Genomic DNA, 21,171 nt, shown 5'->3' on the forward strand with positions numbered 1-21,171 from the left:
CTTTCCGTTTGGAAGTATTTTCTGGGGTATAACCTGCTCTTGTTTTTGTTCTAGACCAGAAGTTGGCAAATTTTGTGGAAAGGCCCAGATAGTAAATACTTGAGTTGTTTTTATTTTTTTCCTCCCCAATCCCTAAAGCCTCTGTGCACCTATACAGGTCTGCCTCTGTGTTGTGAAGATAACCATAAACAATGTAAATGCATGAGTGCATGTCAGTTCACAAAAACAGGGCAGGATTCAGCATAGGGGCCATACTTTGCCACCCCTGTTCTAGACCATCAGCATTCGCTCTGTGAGGCATTTGGCATTTTCTGGTTAGTTTCCCCCTGGTGGCTGTTTGCACGTGGGAGAAAGGGGTTCTCTTCCACCAGGCGTTGCTCCGCTGTATTAACGGCTTTTGCTGATGATGGTGTGGAATAAGTGTATGGCATGAACTTTAAATGGGAAGGAGAATGATAAGGCATGCTTAGTTCCTCTCTTGCTCACAACCCACATGCAGATGGGCAGTACATTATAGCAAGTTTACCTTTGAAAAGTCTCTGGAATCACGTTTTTAAAAATGCACTTATAACCCGGAACCAGCAGGGCACATTCCCGCCAGGGCACATGCCTGGGTTGTGGGCTCCATCTTCAGTGGCAGAGGCACATAGAAGGCAGCCAATCAATGATTCTCTTTCTTCATTGATGTTTTTCTCTCTTTTTCTCTCCCCTTCTCTCCTTCCCTCTTTCCTCCCCTCCCTCCCTCCTTCTCTCTGAAATCAATTAAAGCATATTTTTAAAAATTAAAAGAATGCTTCTTTAAAAAAGTACTTATAATCTTTTGGATAGTATAGGGCAGTGGTCGGCAAACTCATTAGTCAACAGAGCCAAATATCCATGGTACAACGATTGAAATTTCTTTTGAGAGCCAAATTTTTTAAACTTAAACTTCCTCTAACACCACTTCTCCAAAATAGACTTACCCAGGCTTTGGTATTTTGTGGAAGAGCCACACTCAAGGGGCCAAAGAGCCGCATGTGGCTCACGAGCCGCAGTTTGCCGGCCACTGGAATAGGGCAATAACCCTTTTTATTGTTGTATTTGATTTTAAGGTTCCCTTTCTAACTACCAACTGCCATAGGTGTTGCCAGTGATTTTTCTAAAAAGTATTATGGCACATATCCTTGCCTGTAATTAAACTGTGACTCGTAGTCATTCAGAACAGTGGTCCTTAAACATTTTTATTCCTGAGTCCCTTTGAAAATCACTTGATAGTTGTGAATCTAGAAAATTTACTTTTTAAAGAGTTTGTTTGTTGATTTGAGAAAGAGGAAAAAAACATCAACTTGTTGTTTCACTTATTTATGTATTTATTGGTTGATTCCTCTATGTGCCCTGACCAGAGATCAGACTGCAGTCTTGGCATTTTGGGATGATGTGCTAACTGAGCTACCTGGCCAGGACTACAGTCAGTCTTTGTAGTTGATTGTTCTTGTTCACACACACACACACACACACTCACTCACACTTGTGCTTTCTCTACAAAGAATTAACTAACATTCTCCTGTCATAACAATCAATTTCTTCTATTCTTATGTCTTTGTAATTACTATTTCTTCTTCTTGCCAGATATGTCCTTACTATTTCCTCTTCATCTGCCCAGTTTCTACTCATTAAGATGCATCTCAATATGATCTCTCTGAAGATTTTCCCGACATTTCCTCTTTGGCACATAAGTAAATAGGAAGGAATTGTAGCAAATGCAACATGTAGGGAAACCTTCTTTTTGGGGGGTTGGGTGGGGAAGTAGGATGAAGGAGAAAACTTCCGGAAAGATTTTTTTGCTCTTAAGAGATATCCCTCTTCTCAACCTCTTTGGGCCTCATTTTTTAAGTTGCATGTAACAACTTTTATCTTAGGGGGCTGCTAAAATAAAGGAGGAACAGTGTTGTAGCCTCCATAACACTCCAATATTTACACAGGAAATTCTCTTCATCGGGTCATTGGGTAGCCCCAGGACCTGTGGGAGTCAACATCGACACCCGGTACTCTCGGCTCTTACTAAAATGTTACAGTGGAAAGTTAGGTTGTAAATTTACTAAAACACATTATCTCCCCCTGTCCCCCAATCTTAACTGAGGACATGCCCATTGACTTGCGGGGCAGGGAAAGGGGGCGGGGAGAGAGATTGAACTAGGGATCAAACCCACAGCTTAGGTATGTGCCCTGAGTGGGAATCGAACCTGAAACCTTTTGTTTTTCAGAACAACATTCCAACCAATTGAGCCACACCAGCCAGAGCTAAAACAAGATATCTTGAAATCCTTCTGCCGAAATTTGTAAGCTATAAGCTGCTGTGCAAATATTTTTGTTGTTATAGGCATTGTCACTTTTAAAAGACTGCTGGACTCTTTACTATCAGAGTATATGATGCTTTTTTGACTAGTCATTTGCTCTGTGTTTCACAAATTAACACTGTAGTTTTCATTATTCCATGAGTGATTGGGAGGGTTATGACATGTAATAGTTTGTCAGTTTGCTGAGCACACATAGATTTGATCCTAATTCACTACCCAATAGACACACCTCAGTGCAATTCATTATTCTCTGCTGCTTTTTTCCGTACAGTAATTTTATTTATTCCAGCACTCTATGCTACTGGAGCCAACTCCTAGTGCTGGTGACCACTGAATAAGTCTAGGAAAAGGAATTCTGGATAAATTAAGACTCTGTGGTGGCTTAAATTCATTGTGTAAGTCAGTCTGTTCTGCAATTATTATGATAATTAAATATTAAAAATTATTTCAGTATTGATAGAATCATTAAAAAATCTGTAGGCCGAAACTGGTTTGGCTCAGTGGATAGAGCATCGGCCTGTGGACTGAGGGGTCCTGGGTTCGATTCCAGTTAAGGGCATGTACCTTGGTTGCGGGCACATCCCCAGTTGGGGGTATGCAGGAGGCAGCTGATCATTGTTTCTCTCTCATTGATGTTTCTGACTCTCTATCCCTCTCTCTTCCTCTCTGTGAAAAAAAAAATCAATAAAATATATATTTTTAAAAAGTCTGTAGGAGTAAAAAAAAATAGTTATGCTTTAATGTGTTATATGCCATAGTAATATTCTTTAATTTGAGGATTTTTCAAAATGTTTTGGGACAAATCAGTAATCAACATCGAAGGTCGTAGTTGAAGTTATCACGTTTCTTGAGACTTGAATTCAATAGGAATGAATAATACAGTCTCAGTATGTGTGTGTATCTCCTCCTGAATGAAACTTATAAGATCGCATAATTTACTAGTACATTTATAAGGGCTCTGCCTCTTCATTGCCACAGGATAAAGTCCAGCCTCTTTTTACTGGGACAAACATCGTCCTTTCTTTAAACCTACTCCTCCAGACGCAGTTCCTGATGCTTCCTGTCTCATTTACATTTTGCCCTCTAATTATACCATATTTAACTATCGGCGCTTCCCTGAATGCCAGGGACAAAAGATTTTGACTATTCCTAGCCTTTGTACATGTTCTTTCCTTTGTCATATTGTTCACCTAAGGAATTTTATTAGATGTTAAGAGGGAAACTAGATATGTCATCCCAGCCACCTTCACATTTCCACAGTACTTAAACGTTTAATTAGGGTTGGTAGGGAGAGGGTAATTTGGCTTTGTAGAAAGTGCTGAGGTCAGCAAACCAAAGACTGGTTGAAGTCCCACCTCTGCCATTAACATTATGTGAGCCTGGCCTCCCACTGGAGTGTTGTCTTTGTAAAATCAGGGGATTGGAATAAAGCAGTAGATAAACTTACTGCCCCACCCCTTTTCTTTTTCTTTACTTGCTTTTTTTTCTTCCCCCTTCTTTCATTCTTGGGCATATATGAAGGATACTTCCCCATCTCTTTATAGTAAACTATTACAACCACAATTCTCCTTCAGGAGTGGGAGTGTAAGGTATGCCCTGGTATATTGGGGGCAAATATTAAAATAAGGGAAGACTTGGGGATTTGAAATGTACCCCAACCTGAGATTTCCGAAGTACCTTCCACCTCTTAAGTACCGTAATGTTCATCTGTATTATTCTTTGTATTAGCTATTAGCGTGAGGCACAGTATTTCTGGATCTATATAGCTCAGTTCCAAAGGCTGCTCACCAAGCAGGCTCTGAAGGCCAAAGTAACACTAAACCAGCGACCACTGAGGCCATCTGTTGGTGGGAAGAGTTGTCCTCTGGAGTGGATGTAGAGCTTTCTTAGTTCCTGTGAAATTTTGCAAGTTGTGGGTTTTTAAGTTGAGGAGCTTCTGTATAATTCAAGGATAATTTATAGAATTCCCCTTCTGCTTTTTATTTTGAAATAATTTCAAGCTAACAGAAAAGTTCTAAGAGTAGTAAAGAGAATAAGATAGTTCACCCTTTATACAAATTCACCGATTGTTAATGTTTTATCCCATTTGCTTTCTCATCACTTATTTCTCTCACATACATATACATACTCTTTTCCTGAAGTATTTGAGATTAGTTTGCATACCTCATACTCCTTTAACTTACAGTACTTCATCTATGATTCTTAAGAGCAAAAATTATTCTTTTGTGTAACCACAGTGCAGTTATCAATTCAGGAAACTGATACAGTACTTTTATCCACAGTCTGTAGTCCAGTTGTGTGAGTTGTCCCAATAAGATCTTGTGTAGCATTTACTGCCCTTTAATTTAGGACCTTTAGTTGACAGGTCTCTTTTTCTGTGTAATACCTTTCTTCATGCTTCCTGACATTTAAAAAGAATGCACTTAGGGGAGGTTCCTTGAGGTACGTTTGTTTCTTTCCTGGAAATTAGATAAGGAAGGTTCCTGGGGCTATATTTGTCCATTTCCTCAAGATTAGATTCGGGGTTGCAGTCCCGAATCTTGTGGACGTGATCTAAGTGCTGTTTACTTCCATGTGTCACGTGAGAGGCACGTGGAGTCCGTGCTCCTCATTGGTGGCGGTAACTTTGATCTACACAGTGTAGTTCCTTATTTTCTCTCTTGCAACTAGTAAGCAGTCTGTGTGAAAACACTATTTTTTACTCTTTTCTAATTAAATTATCTTTGTAGAAAATTTAAAAAGTCTGTAGTTAAGCCAAAAGTTAGGGGAAAATTAACTTGTAAACTTGGAGATAGTCACATTTCAGTGTATGCTGGTTATATGCTATTAGAGGCCTGGTGCATGAAATTCGTGCACTGGGGGGGGGGGGGGGAAGAGGGGTCGGTCACTCAGGCTGGCCTGCACCCTCTTGCAGTCCGTGAGCTCTCGAGGGATGTCTGTCTGATGGTTTAGGTCTGCCCCCTGGTGGTCAGTGCACATCATAGTGACCAGTCCTTCTGCCATTCAGTCTATTTGCATATTAGCCTTTAATTATATAGGATAATATGCTGTGCTATAATATATCTATACTAGTGATAATGACAACCAACGAGTATCATAGCTTTCATACTGTTTGAAAAATTGCCTTATTCATTTAGTGTACATTGTGATTGTTTTCCCTTGCATCACTGAGTTTTCTTCTGTGATCTTCCAATGGTTGCCTAGTGTTATATTGTGTATAATCCTTTGCCTGTAGATGATTCTGTAATGTACCATTTAGATTCACCTCTTAGATGCTGGGCTATTTCATTGTCATTCTCTCTAGGCTCCTTCCTCTTGCAGCTTTAAGGGAGGTACTGCTGTGCTGTTACCTCACCTGAAATGTTGGCTCCAGTCTTGAAGTCCTGACATCTGTCTTGCCCCTATTAGCATTGTTTTTCTGTTCCACTGTCCTATACAATAAAAGACTAATGTGCAAATAGACCGGTTGCTATGATGCACACTGACCATCAGGGGAAAGACACTCAACGCAGGAGCTGCCCCCTGGTGGTCAGTGCGCTCCTACAGGGGAAGCGCCACTCAGCCAGAAGCTGGGCTCAAGGCTGGCAAGCACCGTGGCAGCAGCGCTAAGGAGCAGCAAGCAGGCAGGCGGACATCCCCGAGGGCTCGGGACCCCAGCCTGCACGAATGTTGTGTGCCAGGCCTCTAGTTTGATATTAACAGGCTGAGTTCCTTTCTCGGACCATTCCTGGGCCTTCAGTGGCACGCTTTTGCTAATTATATAAATCTCTTTCTGATTCAGTGGGATAGTTTTCATGTTTTAATTGCTACTGTCATTCAGTATGTTCAGAATTTGGTTTCTGTTGTTTTATTTCAAATATATAGGATTATAAGTTAAACACCCTTATGGGCTAGTGTTCTGAATGGAGCACCTGGCCATATGTGCACGCACACGCATGTGTGTGCACACACATAGACAAAATAAACAAATGTTTAGAGCACAGTTTATCTTTTTGCTTGGAACTTCCTGTTATCTGGTTAACCTACATTTCTATTTTGGGCCAGGTCACACAGGAGATCTCGAGCTCCTGTGTATTAGAACCACCTGTCAAATTATCTTCAGCAAACTTCTATGCTGGAGATGGCATATAACCTTCAAAGACATCATTTAATAGATTTCCCCCTGTTTAATATTTAGTAATTTGAAAGTCTCTCTTCCACTGTAAGTATTTATGTAGGCCATTAGGTACATGGAAATATAAACATCAATCTGTGTAGATGTGAGCCAGTTTATAAATGGATCACCCCATTGCTTCTACAATTTAATACAAATGCAACAAAACTGTATCTGAAAGACTTGTGTATAGAGTCTCTATTGATTAAGGTAATACAGTTTTAATCCAAGTGAATTTTTTAAAAGTAGCTTCACTATTTTAAAGTTTTTGTCTACTTTCAGAAATAATGTCTGCTATTTTTATAGATGGAGAGGTTTTTAAATGGACCAGTTTCTTTTCATTGGCCTTTACTATATGCATTCTACTTCAGGTGGTGTTATTAAGGTGGCATGTGATGTGAAAAATTCCTGCTATTCTTACCTTTTTTCTTCTGATTTAAGGTCTTAGCTTATTTTGTTTTGAAAATCATCTTTCACACACACCTTGAATATGTCACTAAAATATTTAGAAATAAAATATGTCTGAAAACTACATATTAGATATTAACTTTAAACTACAATTTGTTAAGTGATCTAGTAAGCAGTCTTGCTGGAATATAATTTATTTAGTTCTTTTGACATGAGACTTCTAAATATGTAGATTAACTTAGACATTATCAATTTTTTTTCTTCTTTTGCAACCTGAAATTGCTAAAACTTGTCATTGTGGTTGGCTTATAGTGTTGAAGTTTCTCAGACCTTGTCTTTTTAGTTTCAGATTGTAAATTGCTGTTGTTTGAAAAATGTTTGCTATCCTTTGGTTAAGAATTAAGTGAAGTTTAGAATTTTTTATTCACTTAAATACATACTAAGGTATGTGGAATATTTTCAAGATGTGTACTTTGAGTAAATTCATAAAATAATATAACATGTATGTTTAATCTATACTTAGTGTAGGAAGCAGCTATAGGGTCAAGCTTAGTTGTGCTAGGAGGCCTCTGCCCTCCAAGCTGGGACTTGTATGTGGCTCTGCCACAGGTCAGTCTGAGGTTTGACCCTATAGCCGCTCCCTACACTTTCCCCACACTTAGAAAATAGTTAATATGCAAGATGGTATCTCACCTAAGGGACCTCTCATCATTAAATCCAATGACTTAGTATTGCAAACTCTTTGTAGATTTATCTCCTTGTCCTGAGAGATATGATTATTATCAGTTAACATGTTTGCTTATTTAGGACTTCTTTTTAAAAAATGAATACTTTTTAAATTAAGAACGTTTTTGGATTATTTAGTAAATTTTCAGTATACCTGTATTTTAAAATATGCGTTCAAAATGCTTAATTTAGAGGAATAGTTTAGTTGCCTTTTTAATCCATTAATTGATATTGGAATTTTCACATGCTTCTGGAATTTAGAAGTAGAAGAGATCTGCCTTCTCTTTTCCATTTGCTTTTCTTTTTAAATCACATCACTGATAGATGGACTTCAATATCAGCAAAGTTCCTTGCCCCAGGCCTTATAGTTAGCTGGTAGTGTTTACGCTAGGATTTGAACCCAGAATTTCTGACTCCAAAATTTGTGTTCTTTCCATTATAGTATATCATTTCTAGAAGTATTGATTTTGTCTTTCTATATGATTCATTTCTCTCAAACTGTCTCTGAGGTACATTTTATCATCTCTTACCTATAAATGAATAAACCAAAGTCCAGAGATTAAATAATTTACCCAACATAACACACCTGTTTAAAGTCCTAAACGGAGTATTTCCTGTCTCCTGCTTTTCCCACTGGCTTACTTCCTGTGCCCTTTGGCCGAAGTTTGGATGGGGGAGGGGATGGTGGGATCATGGGGGTGCTATTCATGAATTCTGACTTGTTTTTGTTTTCATTAAAGTATTATGTAGGTGAAATTGCCATTTTTACAGAATTAGGGAATCTGCATTGGAAACTGGTGGTGGTAACATGATCTGATTGGAGTTAGGAGACAGAATGTGACCATGGGAAGCTTTGTACCACTATAGACTAGAAGAGGGTTCTGGAGAGCAGAGATTGGAGAAGCTTGGGTGGAAAGGGGCTGCACACCACTTCGGATACTTTGTTGTTTTAAAAGCCCAGGGGCATGCCCCTGGCACATTAAACCTGGAAAAACTGGTTTTCATTTCCTAAGGCCATTGCCCTACTCAGGAACCTTTAATGATTCCTAGTGCCAGATCTCTTCAGTCTGTATTCCGCCCTTTGACCCTCTCAGAAAGGTCCTCCAGAGCTCCATACTGCACCTCCTTGGGACTATCTTTACTTTAAATGTGTGCGCTTGTTTATAGTGTTTTTACTTCTCCTTTCTTCTTGACATTCAGCTTGCCTTTCTTTATAAACCTAAACATCATTTCCTCCTGCAGAAATCATGTGACTCTTGAAGCTGAATCACAGTGTAAAGGATTGTAGTATTCTGTGTTCTTTTTTTTTCTTCTCATTTCCTGCTCTTTCCTCCTCTAGCTATATACCATGTTTCCCCGAAATAAGACATCCTCCAAAAATAAGACCTACTTACAGGTTTCCTTCTGAGTGAAATATAAGGCATCCCCCCGAAAATAAGATCCCCCTAGGCTAAACTTGAGAGATTTGGTCCACTGATTCTGAAAGAAATGGAGTCACAAGAAATTCACCAGGAAATTCAGGAATTGGATTGTTATGATGATGTTCCAGAAGGTAATGACATGATTGTCATTGAATAAATGAGTAAATTCTTGATACTGTAGGACTCACAGTTTGTCTGGTTTGTGTTGACAGCTACCGTACTACCATACCATATACAGGTAATACATTTCCTTTATTTTCATTTAACAATAAATGTGTACCGTATTCTTCTTCATGGAAAAATAAGACTTCCCCTGAAAATAAGACCTAACGCATCTTTGGGAGCAAAAATTAATATAAGACACTGTCTTATTTTCAGGGAAACAGGGTAATAAACTTGAACTGAGTAGGAACAACCATTTCTGTTTCCCTCCTTTTTTCATTTCCCCCTCCTTCCCTTTCCCCTTTCTCTTTCCTTCTCTTCCCTTCCCCACTCCCCTTTTTGTCCTGTGTATTTTTTTTTTCTTATCTGTTTATTCATCTGTCCTGTCATGTTTTTCTCTTCATCTGTCTTCTTTTATTCTCCCTTCCAGCTGCTTATCACTTTGAACTAATTTTGTGGTAAATTCTTTCTTTGTTTAAAATATCTTTATTTTATTTTCTCTTGAATGAGAATTTAGCTGGGTATGGAATTCTAGGTTAACAGTTATTTTCTCTTAGCACTTTGAAGATATTTTATTTTCTTCTCTGTCTTTTGGTACTGTAGAAGCTTTCCATTTAATTTTATTCCTCTGTAAGTAAAGTGACTTATTTTTTTGCTTTTTAAACAGTTTAAAGTGATATATATATATATATATATATATATATATATATATATGAAAACCCATGTTCTGTAAAGACTGACTGAAGGCTCAGTTGAACACTGGAAGTTAGTCCTGCAGTCAGTGTTGCTGCGGGTGCGGGCGCAGCGACCCAGCACTGACTGCCGAAGGGGCTGCTGATCAGGCCTGGAGAAAGGCCTGAAGAGAGAGGCAGGGTCTGATCTGCAACCTCCATGGCAGCTGTTGATCAGCTGTTGCATCTCTCTTTCTCTCTGGGCTTCTTCAGCACCTCTGTTTCTCTCTGGGCCTCCACAGGGGCTGCTGATTAGTTCCACCTCTCTGATATGCCTGGAGATGCTGACTGGCATAGAAACCAACCAATCAGAACCAAATCTGGGTGAACTGTGAGGAGCCAATAGCTGCCTAGGAGGTGGAGCATTTGACCCTGACTGGCATAGAAACCGACCAATCAGAACCACGTTGGCCAGCAGTAGAGGGCAATTGGGGGACGAGATCAGGCCTGCAGAGGAGGGCAGTTAGGGCGATCAGGCAGGCAGGTAGGCAGAGAGGTTAGGAGCCAGATTGCGAAAGGGATGTCCCACAGGGATCAGGCCTAAACTGGCAGTTGGGCATCCCCCAGGGTTCTGGATTGGAGAAGGTGCAGACTGGGCTGAGGGAACCTCCCCCTCTGTGCACTCATTTCGTGCACCGGGCCCCACTAGTGTGTGTGTGTGTGTGTGTGTGTGTGTGTGTGTGTGTGTATTATATATATATATATATATATATATATATATATATATATATATATATGGCTTTTAAGATTTTATTATCCTGCTCAAGGCTTGTGATTCCTAAATAGGAAGGTATATGTCTTCCTCATGTTCTGGAAACTTCTCAGCCTTTATTTCTTTAAAGAATTCCTTTCAGTATCTCTCTTTCTCAGGAACTGCTTTTAAGCTGTTACATCTTATTATTCTTTATTTGTTTGTTTATTTAGTTAGTTTCATAGTTTTCCATTTCATTAACTCTTTGTGCAGAATTTTTGCATAATTTTTTATACTAGAGACCTGGTGCACAACATTCATGCACTAGTGGGGGGAGTCCCTCAGCCCCACCTGCACCCTCTTGCAGTCTGGGACCCCTCAGGGGATGTCCGGCTGGGTAGCATTCCCCTTGTGGAAGTGTACTGATCAGCAAGGGGCAGCTCCTGCATTAAGCATCTGCCCTCTGGTGGTCAGTGCTCATCATAGCAATTAGTTATTCCGCTGTTCAGTCAATTTGCATACTAGGGTTTTATTATATAAGATTCTTCTTCACAAATTCTCTCTTTAATTCTTTAATCTGATGCTTACTTCTCCAATGACTTTTTTTTTCTTTTAAAAAAATACTTGGTTTTCTTATAAATGTTTGTCTTTTTCAGTTTCTCCTTTAAGGCTGCAGGTTTTAATCTTCCTCTTTGATAGCCTTGTATCTAATAGTTTCACATCTAAAGCTCTCAAGTGATAACCTAATAATAGTTGTGTTTTCTGCTTTTACTTGTAGTGGGGTTGTTTGTTTATAGATCTGGTAAATTTTTATTCCTACCTCGCCACTGGGGCTTTATCTATGAAAATCCCACATTGCCTGGTTTAAAAGAATGTCCCTCCCCCATATTTTTGTTGCTTTCATCTGCCTTGGGTTCCCACTGCCTTATGAACATATTAAATGTGAATTTCTTGAATTGATGGTCTTGGACCATGCTGGTAGTATAAATTCAAATTCCATGTCTAGATTACCCATTTATAGACAAATTTGTAGTTGTCCTTCTCCAGCCTCTGTGTGAAGCCTAAGCCAAGACATGTAAGTTCCTTATCTTCCTGTACCAGTATCCATTTTTTCAGAATAGACTATCATATCAGTGATAGAGGTAGACTATCAGTCTCTGGCTTTATTCTAGGTAAAGATGTGGGAATGGGGTGGGATGGAGAATGTATGGGTCTCAATTCCATTATCTTATCTTGGTTTTTCTTTGCTATCCTCCTGTCACCAAAATTCAATCCCCCATTCTGAATTTCTTTATTTTTATTGATTTTGAGAGGGAGAGGGAGGGGAAGAGGGAGGGGAAAGGAGGGAAAGAAGGAAGAAGGGAGGGAGGAAGGCGGGGGGGGGGGGGGGGGGAGGGGCAAGGGGGGGAGAGAGAGAGAAAGAGAGAGAGAAACATCCATCGGCTGCCTCCTGCATATTCCCTACTAGGGATAGAGCGAGCAACTCAGGAATTGAACCAGTGACCTCTCAGTGCACAGGACAACACCCAACCAACTGAGCCACACCAGCCAAGATTTCTTGTATTGTTTTGTCAGCCATGTTGCTGGAAATTGAAATCTTCATAATATTCTTTTAAATATGCATAGTATTGTGTGTACTGGTTATTTTATTGCCATTTTTTTCTGTATTGTTGTTAATCAAACGTTCATATAATGACTTAGTTGTTCAGTCATTTACTCATTCTTTCAACAGGTATTTATTAAATTTGAGGTTAAGAATTGCGTTTATGTGCCTGAATAAAAAGCACTTGTTTTTCCCCATGTGTTTTGTTATAAATATGAGTTTTTTAAGGAGATAAATCAGTGCAAAAACTATAGCAGTGCAAAAAATATAGCAGTAGAATTTTGAAAAGAACATCAAAAGCACAAAAAATGGCAAGAGATTAATGTCCTTAGTCTCTGTGGGAGACACTGGGCAACTCCGTACCCTTGGTGTACATCAGGACCCCTTTCTTTTTCCTTTGTAATGACTTACACTTTTTAAGGGGAGGCAAATAAGAAAGATAATCTTGCTTAGTACTATACCAGAAATGGTTTTAAGAGGCAACCATATTTTTTAATTAAACTTTAGTCAGAATAGCTCAATATCAATTATGTTGAAAACACAATCTTTGTTACTCATCAGCATTTTGATAGCTATAATTGTTGGAAATAAAGTACTAGGAAATTTTGGACTAATCTACCATTTTTGTAAGTCAACAGTATTAAGGAGGCCATTCAAGTTTAGCTGTCACGTGTGTTGAAGTGAGCGAGTCTTTATGCTCTGATATATATAGACCATTTAAATCTTTGGGCCTTCTATGACTGTCATATAAAATATGTCTTTAATGTGAAATTAATAATAAATTTTAAAGTAAAGCAAGCTTTGAAATAACTTTTATGTAGCTATTTTTAATCTTACCTATGCCATTTTCCCCCCACAAAACTTATAAAAATATAACAAGAAGTTTTAGTTTCTGCTGGACCTGTCACTCCTGTTTTCATGTTTCTTTATAATTGTCCACTTGAATTTTTTTTTTTAATCCTCATCCAGGAAAGTTTTAAAGCATATAATAAAAAAAATAAACTGTCTTTCAGGAATTACAATGTTTTTATGGTATCATATGAGGCTTTGTTGTCCTTAAACAGTATTAAATATTGTTGGCATGTAGTGCATTTGTAAATAGTTATGAATAGGATATTCTTTGAGGTATGCTTTGCTGTATACTATTTTTTTTTTACTAAAAGCATAATTTATTTTAATATGATTTTAATTCTTGAGGAATAATTTGAATGACATTTTATTTAAAAGCAGGTCAAGAAAACTTGAATCTTGATATAGATTATCAATTTCTCTGGCCTTACTGATATATTGTAGTTCACCAAAGTATTAATGTTTGTTCTTGGTCTGTATTACCTATTTTTTAGTAAGTAGTGGCAACAAAATGTATATATTTGATATAAAGTAGACTAAGAATACATTCCCTAATTAATTAAAATATTTTTCTTAACACTAGGGGGCACTGTTGACATATTAATTCATACCTAAATTAATCTTTATTCATAGAATGTAGAATGAAGTAAAATTATTTGAAAACATTTCATTACAAATTGAGTTTTGCCTTCAGAGAGAATTTGGATTTTTAAGAATAGTGAAGCTTATAAAATGAAATACTGTGGATTGAAGAAAGTTAAAGTATTTCTGTGAGCTATTCATTTTTACATTGATTTTCTAAATGAATTCTAAATGGTTTTAGGCCATTATTTTTTTAAAATATGTATTTTATTGATTTCAGAGAGGGATATATAGGTAGAAACATCAATAACAAGAAAGAATTGTTGATCAGCTGCCTTCTGCATGTCCCATGCTGGAGATCAAGGCTACATACCCAGGCATGTGCCCTGACCAGGAATCAGACCATGACCTCCTAGTTCCTAGGTTGATGCTCTACCACTGAGCCATGCTGGCTGGGCTAAAAACCATCATTTCTAATACACTTTGATTTAAAAAATTCTAGTACAATGTTTTGCTCTTAGCTGGTTCTGAGACTATATCTAAAGAAATGAAGATTAACTTAAGATGTGACTAAGGGTACTACCATTACTAATAATTTTTAAGCATTCAGGTGTCTGCAGTTAGGATTTTGGTGATGCCCACCAACAGATATTTTGCTGGAGGTATATTTCTAAGGTTTTTGTCTTCTTTAATTAGAAGGCTCCACTAAATGTTAGCATTATGTAGCCTAAGGAGGTAGTAGACAAAATATGCATCATTATAATATCGCACTTAACCCTGTGTCAGCACTGTTTTATTAATTCATTTCTCCTCAACACAACTCTGAAGTAAGTACTCATTGTCAGCTCTGTTTTGTACGTGAGGAAAGTGAGCGTGAAGTCCAACAGTGTACAAACTTAGGCAGTCTGTTCTAGTCTGTGCTTCTGAATCACTGTCACGTAATGCACTCCAGAGAGAGGAAACTTAGCATCAAAAGAATTATTATTGCTATTTCACGCTTTTTAAAGTGGATATAGTTTAAAGTACCTAATTTATAGACATTTAGCATTTCTCTTATGAAAAACATCAGAGAACTGAATGAGAGGGCTTGGTCTGTGTGGTTCAGTGGTTAGAGTGTTGGCCTGAGCGGGTTTAGTTCCCAGTCAAGGGTACATATTTGGGTTGCAGGATCAATCTCCATCCTTGGTTGGGTGCGTGTGGGAGGCTATGATTTATGTGTCTCTCTCACAGCACTCTCTCTCCTTCTCTCCCTCCCTTCCTTTTGTATTCCCTCTTCCTCTCCCTCCATCTTTATCCCCCTCCCTCCCTTCTACTATCTCAAAAAAATCAATGGAGAAAATACCCTTTATAAAGTATGTGATTGTCTCACCACTATGTTGTACACCTGAAACAATACATAATATTATAATACTAGATGTATATGGTAATTGAAAAATAAAATAAAATAAAGAACAAAAATGATCATAGAAATTTATAGTTGGAAAGGGGCCCTAAAGCCCATTTATTCCTTTAATTTTCAGAGAGGAAGAAATTCTGCCCTAGATAGGTGAAGCTATTTGTGGAAAGGGATTAGAACCTCAGGTAAATATTCTGACTTCTAGTAAAGTGGAAAGAAATACGGGGTTGTAGAGAGAATATTTGACCAGAATTTTAGATAGCTTGAATTTTATTCTTGGCTGCTCATGTACCATCCTCTGTTCTCAGAGGCTGTTTCTTTGTGTTATATGAGTAAAATATCTTCCTTAATTAGTCTTATTGATAGTTGTGAAGATAAGTGAGACAGTGGATTGAAGATATTCAATAAACTTTAAAACCCTATACAAATAAATACATATTGTGGTATTTTTATTACACATTCCATAATACTTTATTTATTTGTAATGTCTTTGTAAACTAAAATAATCAGCCATGGTAAACTTACTCATTGTTGAATAAAGGATGTCATTTAGATCTCTAAATATTTATTGTTAGGCCATGTGTTTTTTAATACTTTATTTACTTAAAACTAAAAAAAAATTTTTTTTTTTTTAATTTTTCTCACAATAAGTAAAAAGTTGCACTTCTGCTTTGATGATGAAGAACCATAACAGTATTGAACATTGTCCGTTTGGTGTTTCTGATCATGTGAAATAGCATTTGGGTTGTCCTCAAACTGGCTTTCGTGATTTAACTGAAATAAGAGAGTTCGGTAAAGTTGAAAAAATGTGTTTCTTAACATGGTCATACGCCTGGATTTGGTTTCTTAAACTTCCAATAATAATTAAACACACATTTAAAATTGTTTCTTTTTTACAGGAATAATAATGTATTTGTGGCCTTCGACGTGAAACAGTCAGTCAGTCTTCTGTGCTGTTGACATAGCAGCAGGACTGATGTTGTGGGAAGCATGGACCTACTGAACGGGCAGGCAAGCAGTGTTAATGTTGCTGCTACCGCTTCGGAGGTAAGACATTGAAGAAGTTGCCTTCAAAAGGTTCTTTCCTGGCATTCTAACTTTTCAAGCATTATCGTGCTCACAGATTTAAATCAGAACTTAAAAAAAGGCTAAAATTTTTTTAGTTCAAAAACCAAGCGTTTTAATTGTGCCATATAGATGTTCACTGTGCATCTTAGAAACAGCTAATCTTTATCTACTTAAAATGCTTTACAGATAATGATTACTTAAAATCCTTTCTTGGGTTTAGTTCTAAAGGACACCTAGAATTTCTTTTATGGGTATTTTTCATGATATGAACCTTGAGGGCAATAGTAAAGAGAAACAGAAAGATTCTTTTATTTGGAATTGTATGTATAATTTTGGTCACTGTCTAGAACCCGTGATTCCAAGCCAATTGAAAGAGATTAAAGAGCCACGGGGCTGGATTAGGAAGGGGTACCCTGGTGATGTAGCTTAGAGTGTTAAGGATGGAGATGAAGATGGAACTGGTGCTCACCTCTCTAGTTAATATCTCATTTATTTATTTTTGCCTCACCTTTTTTCCCCCTCTTTTGTTTTGTCTATAAATCTAGGGTACTTGCCTGCTTTCCTTAATTTAGCATCCAGCTTCTCTGCTCTTCCTTTATTTTACTCTTATTGTATAGTTTGAGAATAATGGCCCTTTAACACCTTGACCTCAAATTTCTTTAATAACTTCAACTTCATTTTGCCCCGAACAATTATTTGGGCCTTGCTATTTTTGAAATTATTCTAAGCCTATAGTTTTTATTATTTGTCTTATAAAAATAATTTCCAGATTTTAATCTCTAGCTCTGGCTTCCCTCATAAATTTTATTAAGCATTTCTGAAGGACCAGACATTTTAATTACAAAATGAACAGAATCAAATTACTGCTGTACAACCTGTAAAGAAAATAGTCCATCCCCTCTCTCTGACTTCTGTTAATAGCATCTCCATCTCTTTAGCCATCTAAGTTTAAAATTTAAAAAACATATATTTTGTTGTGTTTTGTTTTTTTTTTTTTACAGAGAGAAAGGGAGAGGGATAGAGAGTTAGAAACATCAATGAGAGAGAAACATTGATCAGCTGCCTCCTGCATACTCTCCAAGTTTAAATTTTTAGATTTCTCATTCAGTTACTTCCCCTTTGCCCATCACAATTAACTGCAAAACTGAAATTAACTGTCTTCTGTGATGTAGTCCTAGAACTGCCATCCTGTCGTCTCTGCTTATTCTATTGGTTAGAAACACGTCATAGGCCTTGCTCCCACTCAAGTCGAAAAGATTACACAAGGGTGTGACCACAGAGAGAGAGAGAGAGAGAGATCCTTGGAAGCTGCCTTAGACAGAGCCTGTCCCCCACAGTTCATCTCTAGGGTCCTGTGCTTTCCTCCTTATTTCTGCTAGCTCTGTCTTCATTTGATCATTTATTATTTCTTGTCTGAATTATTATAACAGCTTTTTAGTTTGATCTTATACTTCTACTAAGCTGGGTTGGGTCCATTTGACTGCAGTTCAATTTTAGTATTCTTCAAATATAGCTGTTAAACTTTATTGTACCCCCAAACTATTTGTGGTTCCTCATTGCCTAATTAAATACAAATGACCCTCAACCTTGCATTCAAGACTTTTCTCAAAATGGCCCTAAATTTGTTCTCTAATGGATTTAACTGCTGCTAATCCTCTATAAAATGAAATTTATAGTCTCATGAAAGAATATATATAAACCTTATTTTACCTGGAATTTCTTTTCTCCTTTTCATGTGTCCCTCCTTCTCACTGCACAAAAAATACATGTTGTCTGTCTTTCAAAACCTGTTTCAAATGCTATATTCTTAGGAAAGTCTTTTCCTGATCCCTTAAACAGATGGGAGCTTTTCTATTTTTGAAACTATCACTTAAAAAAATATACTTTTTAATAATTTTTTCACAAATTTATAGATAGCTTTTCTTCCTCAGGGATTATATTATATGTTTATGTATGTTTGTATTATATGTATGTTTACTTGATATATTTATAACCATATTACTTTCATATGTTAACTATATGTGTATGTGGATAGCATATTAATAACTATATGTCCTGAAACATTTGTCTAGTATTACATGAAGCAGTACACAATTATTAGTTAAATAAAATGGATCATTTCACTTCTATACAAAATTTTGTTGACTTCCCTAAAAGTGAATGAATAACATTAGGCTTCAGATATAAAATAGTTTTCGTCTTCTCTTAAAGTCTAGATCTATTAATATATTAAAACAAAGATTTCTCATAAATGTGATAAGCTTACAGAATGAACAAGATTCTTTCTCTGGGTGATTGACTTCTTCTTTCTCAGTATCTCTACTCTTATTTAAAAAATTTATCTTTATTGTTGAAAGTATTACATACCTTTATTCTTAACCTGAGCTCTCAAAGCTTCCAATATCAGTAGAGTTACAGTAAACTTTGCTTCAGACTTTTAGAAATGTGTACTGTGTTTAGTATTGTGTTGAATAGAGAGTTACTAACTGTTCTCTTAGGGTACATTATGCTTAAGTACTGCTTAGCTTCTTATCATCACTGTTGTGTTTACTGGTATTGGGAAAGCAGATAGAAGACATCCCTTGTAATTGTAAGGACAAAAGGAAAGTGATTACTCATTTTCATGACCAGGAAGACTACCATTGTGATTTGCTGGCTTGTCTTAAAGCAGTTAAAAACTTGGAAAAAATTACAACTATATTTAATTACCAGATTACTACCTGACTGGGTGGTTACTGGATTAGTGGATACTGCTAAATTGAATTCTGTTTGAATACTTAACATTATGAATAAATTTCTATATTAGTCTTAGGACATAAAATAATGTTGTTGACATACTGTAAGCTTGTCATAGTTACAGAGATTATAAACACATCAAATAAAACTATAGAAAAGCCATTTATGGAATGAAAAAGTAGACCTCTATCCAACCACTGTGGTACAGTGACAGAGTTGTAGCATAGCGGGACTGCCAGAGGAGAAGGGGGAGCAGAAGAAATATTTGAAGTAATTATGGTTGAGAGCTTTCCAGAATTAATGATGGATCCCTTCCTTTGTAACGATTTTAGTAATTATAATAGCTGCTCCTGAAAGAGAGGGGAAAAGTAAAAATGAGGCATAAGGACAAGTGCTCAAAATTGGTGTCTATCAGCTGATAGGCTGACATATTATACCTTGGTAATTGAAACTTTGGTGAAATTTTTTTGCCATGAACTGTGCCTGATTTCTTGCTACCTTTTAGTAGAGCATAATGTAAATATTGCTACAGTGATGAAGCTCTGATTTCAGCCAAAAGATGCAGAGTACATTTTTATCATGTGGTCAAAGGAGATGGAAACTGACCAGAAATAAGATATTCAGAGCCCAAAGCCACCTTTTGGTCTAATGTAATAATAGCAAATTCAAACATAAAATAGTAACCTTACAGTAGAAAATTTGTAATATAATAGGAAGAATAGTATCAATTGCAGTATCACAGACATTCACGTCACAAATAGTACTGGATTACTTAATTAATAGAATTTTGAATATTTTCTTGTGGTTTATGTTAAGAAAATAACCTTTCCTTTTCTTAGTAAAAATTAGTCTAAAAATTACTAGTATAAATAGGGTATATCCTTCTCTTTAAACTTCCCTTTTAACCCATTTGAAAATCATTGAACTTATTAAAATATTGTATTTGTATAGAAATAATAGGGTTGTCAGGGTGAGGAAACTGACAGACAACAAAATGTCTTACTAAGGAACCTAAACACCCCAAGTTGAGATTAGGCCTCAAGTTGCCTGACCTTTTATCTTGTGCCTTTTATCCAGATAAGGAACATATTCTGCCCAACTTTCCTGCAGCATCTGTTAACCCACTCTACTCGGTTTTCTCAGTTTTTAATGCCAATCTCGCTTCTGTGATGTTGACTATGAGATAGTATTAAAATGGCTGCATTTTCTTTTACTTTAACAGAAAAGTAGCAGTTCTGAATCATTAAGTGACAAAGGTTCTGAATTGAAGAAAAGCTTTGATGCCGTGGTATTTGATATTCTTAAGGTTACACCAGAAGAATATGCGGTAAGCCTTCCCCCTCCTTCCTCCAGTTTTTGCACATAGTTTACCTGTTGTTATTGAGCTAGAATTTTAGGATCAACAGAGGACCTGGTGAAAATAAACAAAGCTGGGGGTGGGAATTAAAAGGGAGAGTAACCCAAGGATGGAGCAAGCAGAGGGATGAAATGGGAAAGGGAAGAAGAGCTGTAGATATTTTTAGAGCAGCTTTATAAACTTCTATTTCAGCTTGGTAAGTAATTGTAAGTATTTACCTTCATGGTAATTGCTTTCATAGTCCCTACTTGTACCACCTCCCCAAGCCAACTGGACTTTATTGACATGTTGGGGTATTTTTACTTTTTGTAAATTAAAAAATTGAGAAATGAAAGGTGAAGGCATTATTACAATATCATGAAAGTTACCCAGAAAAACTTTTATTTCTTAAATGACATAAATGTTTATTTATATTCTCTTTCTCCTTTAACTTATTAACAGAATATATTGATTTCCTGATACTGAACACAGCTCCATGAACCAGTAGATCTGATTTTTGGTTTTGATTTCATGTATAACTGCGTTCAAATTTTCAAAATTATTTTTATTTTTTAACTTTACCTCATTTATCTCATAAGAAAATAGGAGTAGGTATAAAATAATGTGAAATACTTATATTGATTTAATGCCACTAGGACTCAATTTTCATTTTTTTTAGTCTTTATAAATTGACATTTTTCTGGTAAAGACTTAGTTATTCAATATATATATTTTAGTACAGAATATCACTTTAATATGTTATTATACAATATATATATGTCATTATCATGGAATTCCAAAGAGGAAATTGTCTTTTGTTTTTGTTTTTGTTTTTACTTTTTATTTCAGGGTCAAATAACGCTAATGGATGTCCCAGTATTTAAAGCCATTCAACCAGATGTGAGTACTTCTAAAGAACTTTTCTGTTGAATATACAAAATAGGCAATTATAGTATCCCAAATTAAGAAGTTT

General features: G+C 36.6%; 1 protein-coding gene across 2 annotated transcripts in view; it reads left to right on the forward strand.

Moving 5' to 3' along the window:
• The window catches only part of RALGPS2 (Ral GEF with PH domain and SH3 binding motif 2), a 115,772-nt gene that overhangs the window by 18,113 nt on the left and 76,488 nt on the right, over nucleotides 1–21,171 (forward strand). For both annotated transcript variants that reach the window (XM_084866962.1, XM_084866963.1), the window contains exons 2-4: nucleotides 15,958–16,105; nucleotides 20,085–20,189; nucleotides 21,048–21,098. In XM_084866962.1, coding sequence (XP_084723088.1) covers nucleotides 16,049–16,105; nucleotides 20,085–20,189; nucleotides 21,048–21,098 — 213 coding nt within the window. In that variant the 5' untranslated portion in view covers nucleotides 15,958–16,048. The remainder of the gene's footprint in view (nucleotides 1–15,957; nucleotides 16,106–20,084; nucleotides 20,190–21,047; nucleotides 21,099–21,171) is intronic.

This window comes from Pipistrellus hanaki, assembly GCF_964339955.1.
Source record: "Pipistrellus hanaki genome assembly, chromosome: 18".
Classification (NCBI taxonomy): domain Eukaryota; kingdom Metazoa; phylum Chordata; class Mammalia; order Chiroptera; family Vespertilionidae; genus Pipistrellus; species Pipistrellus hanaki.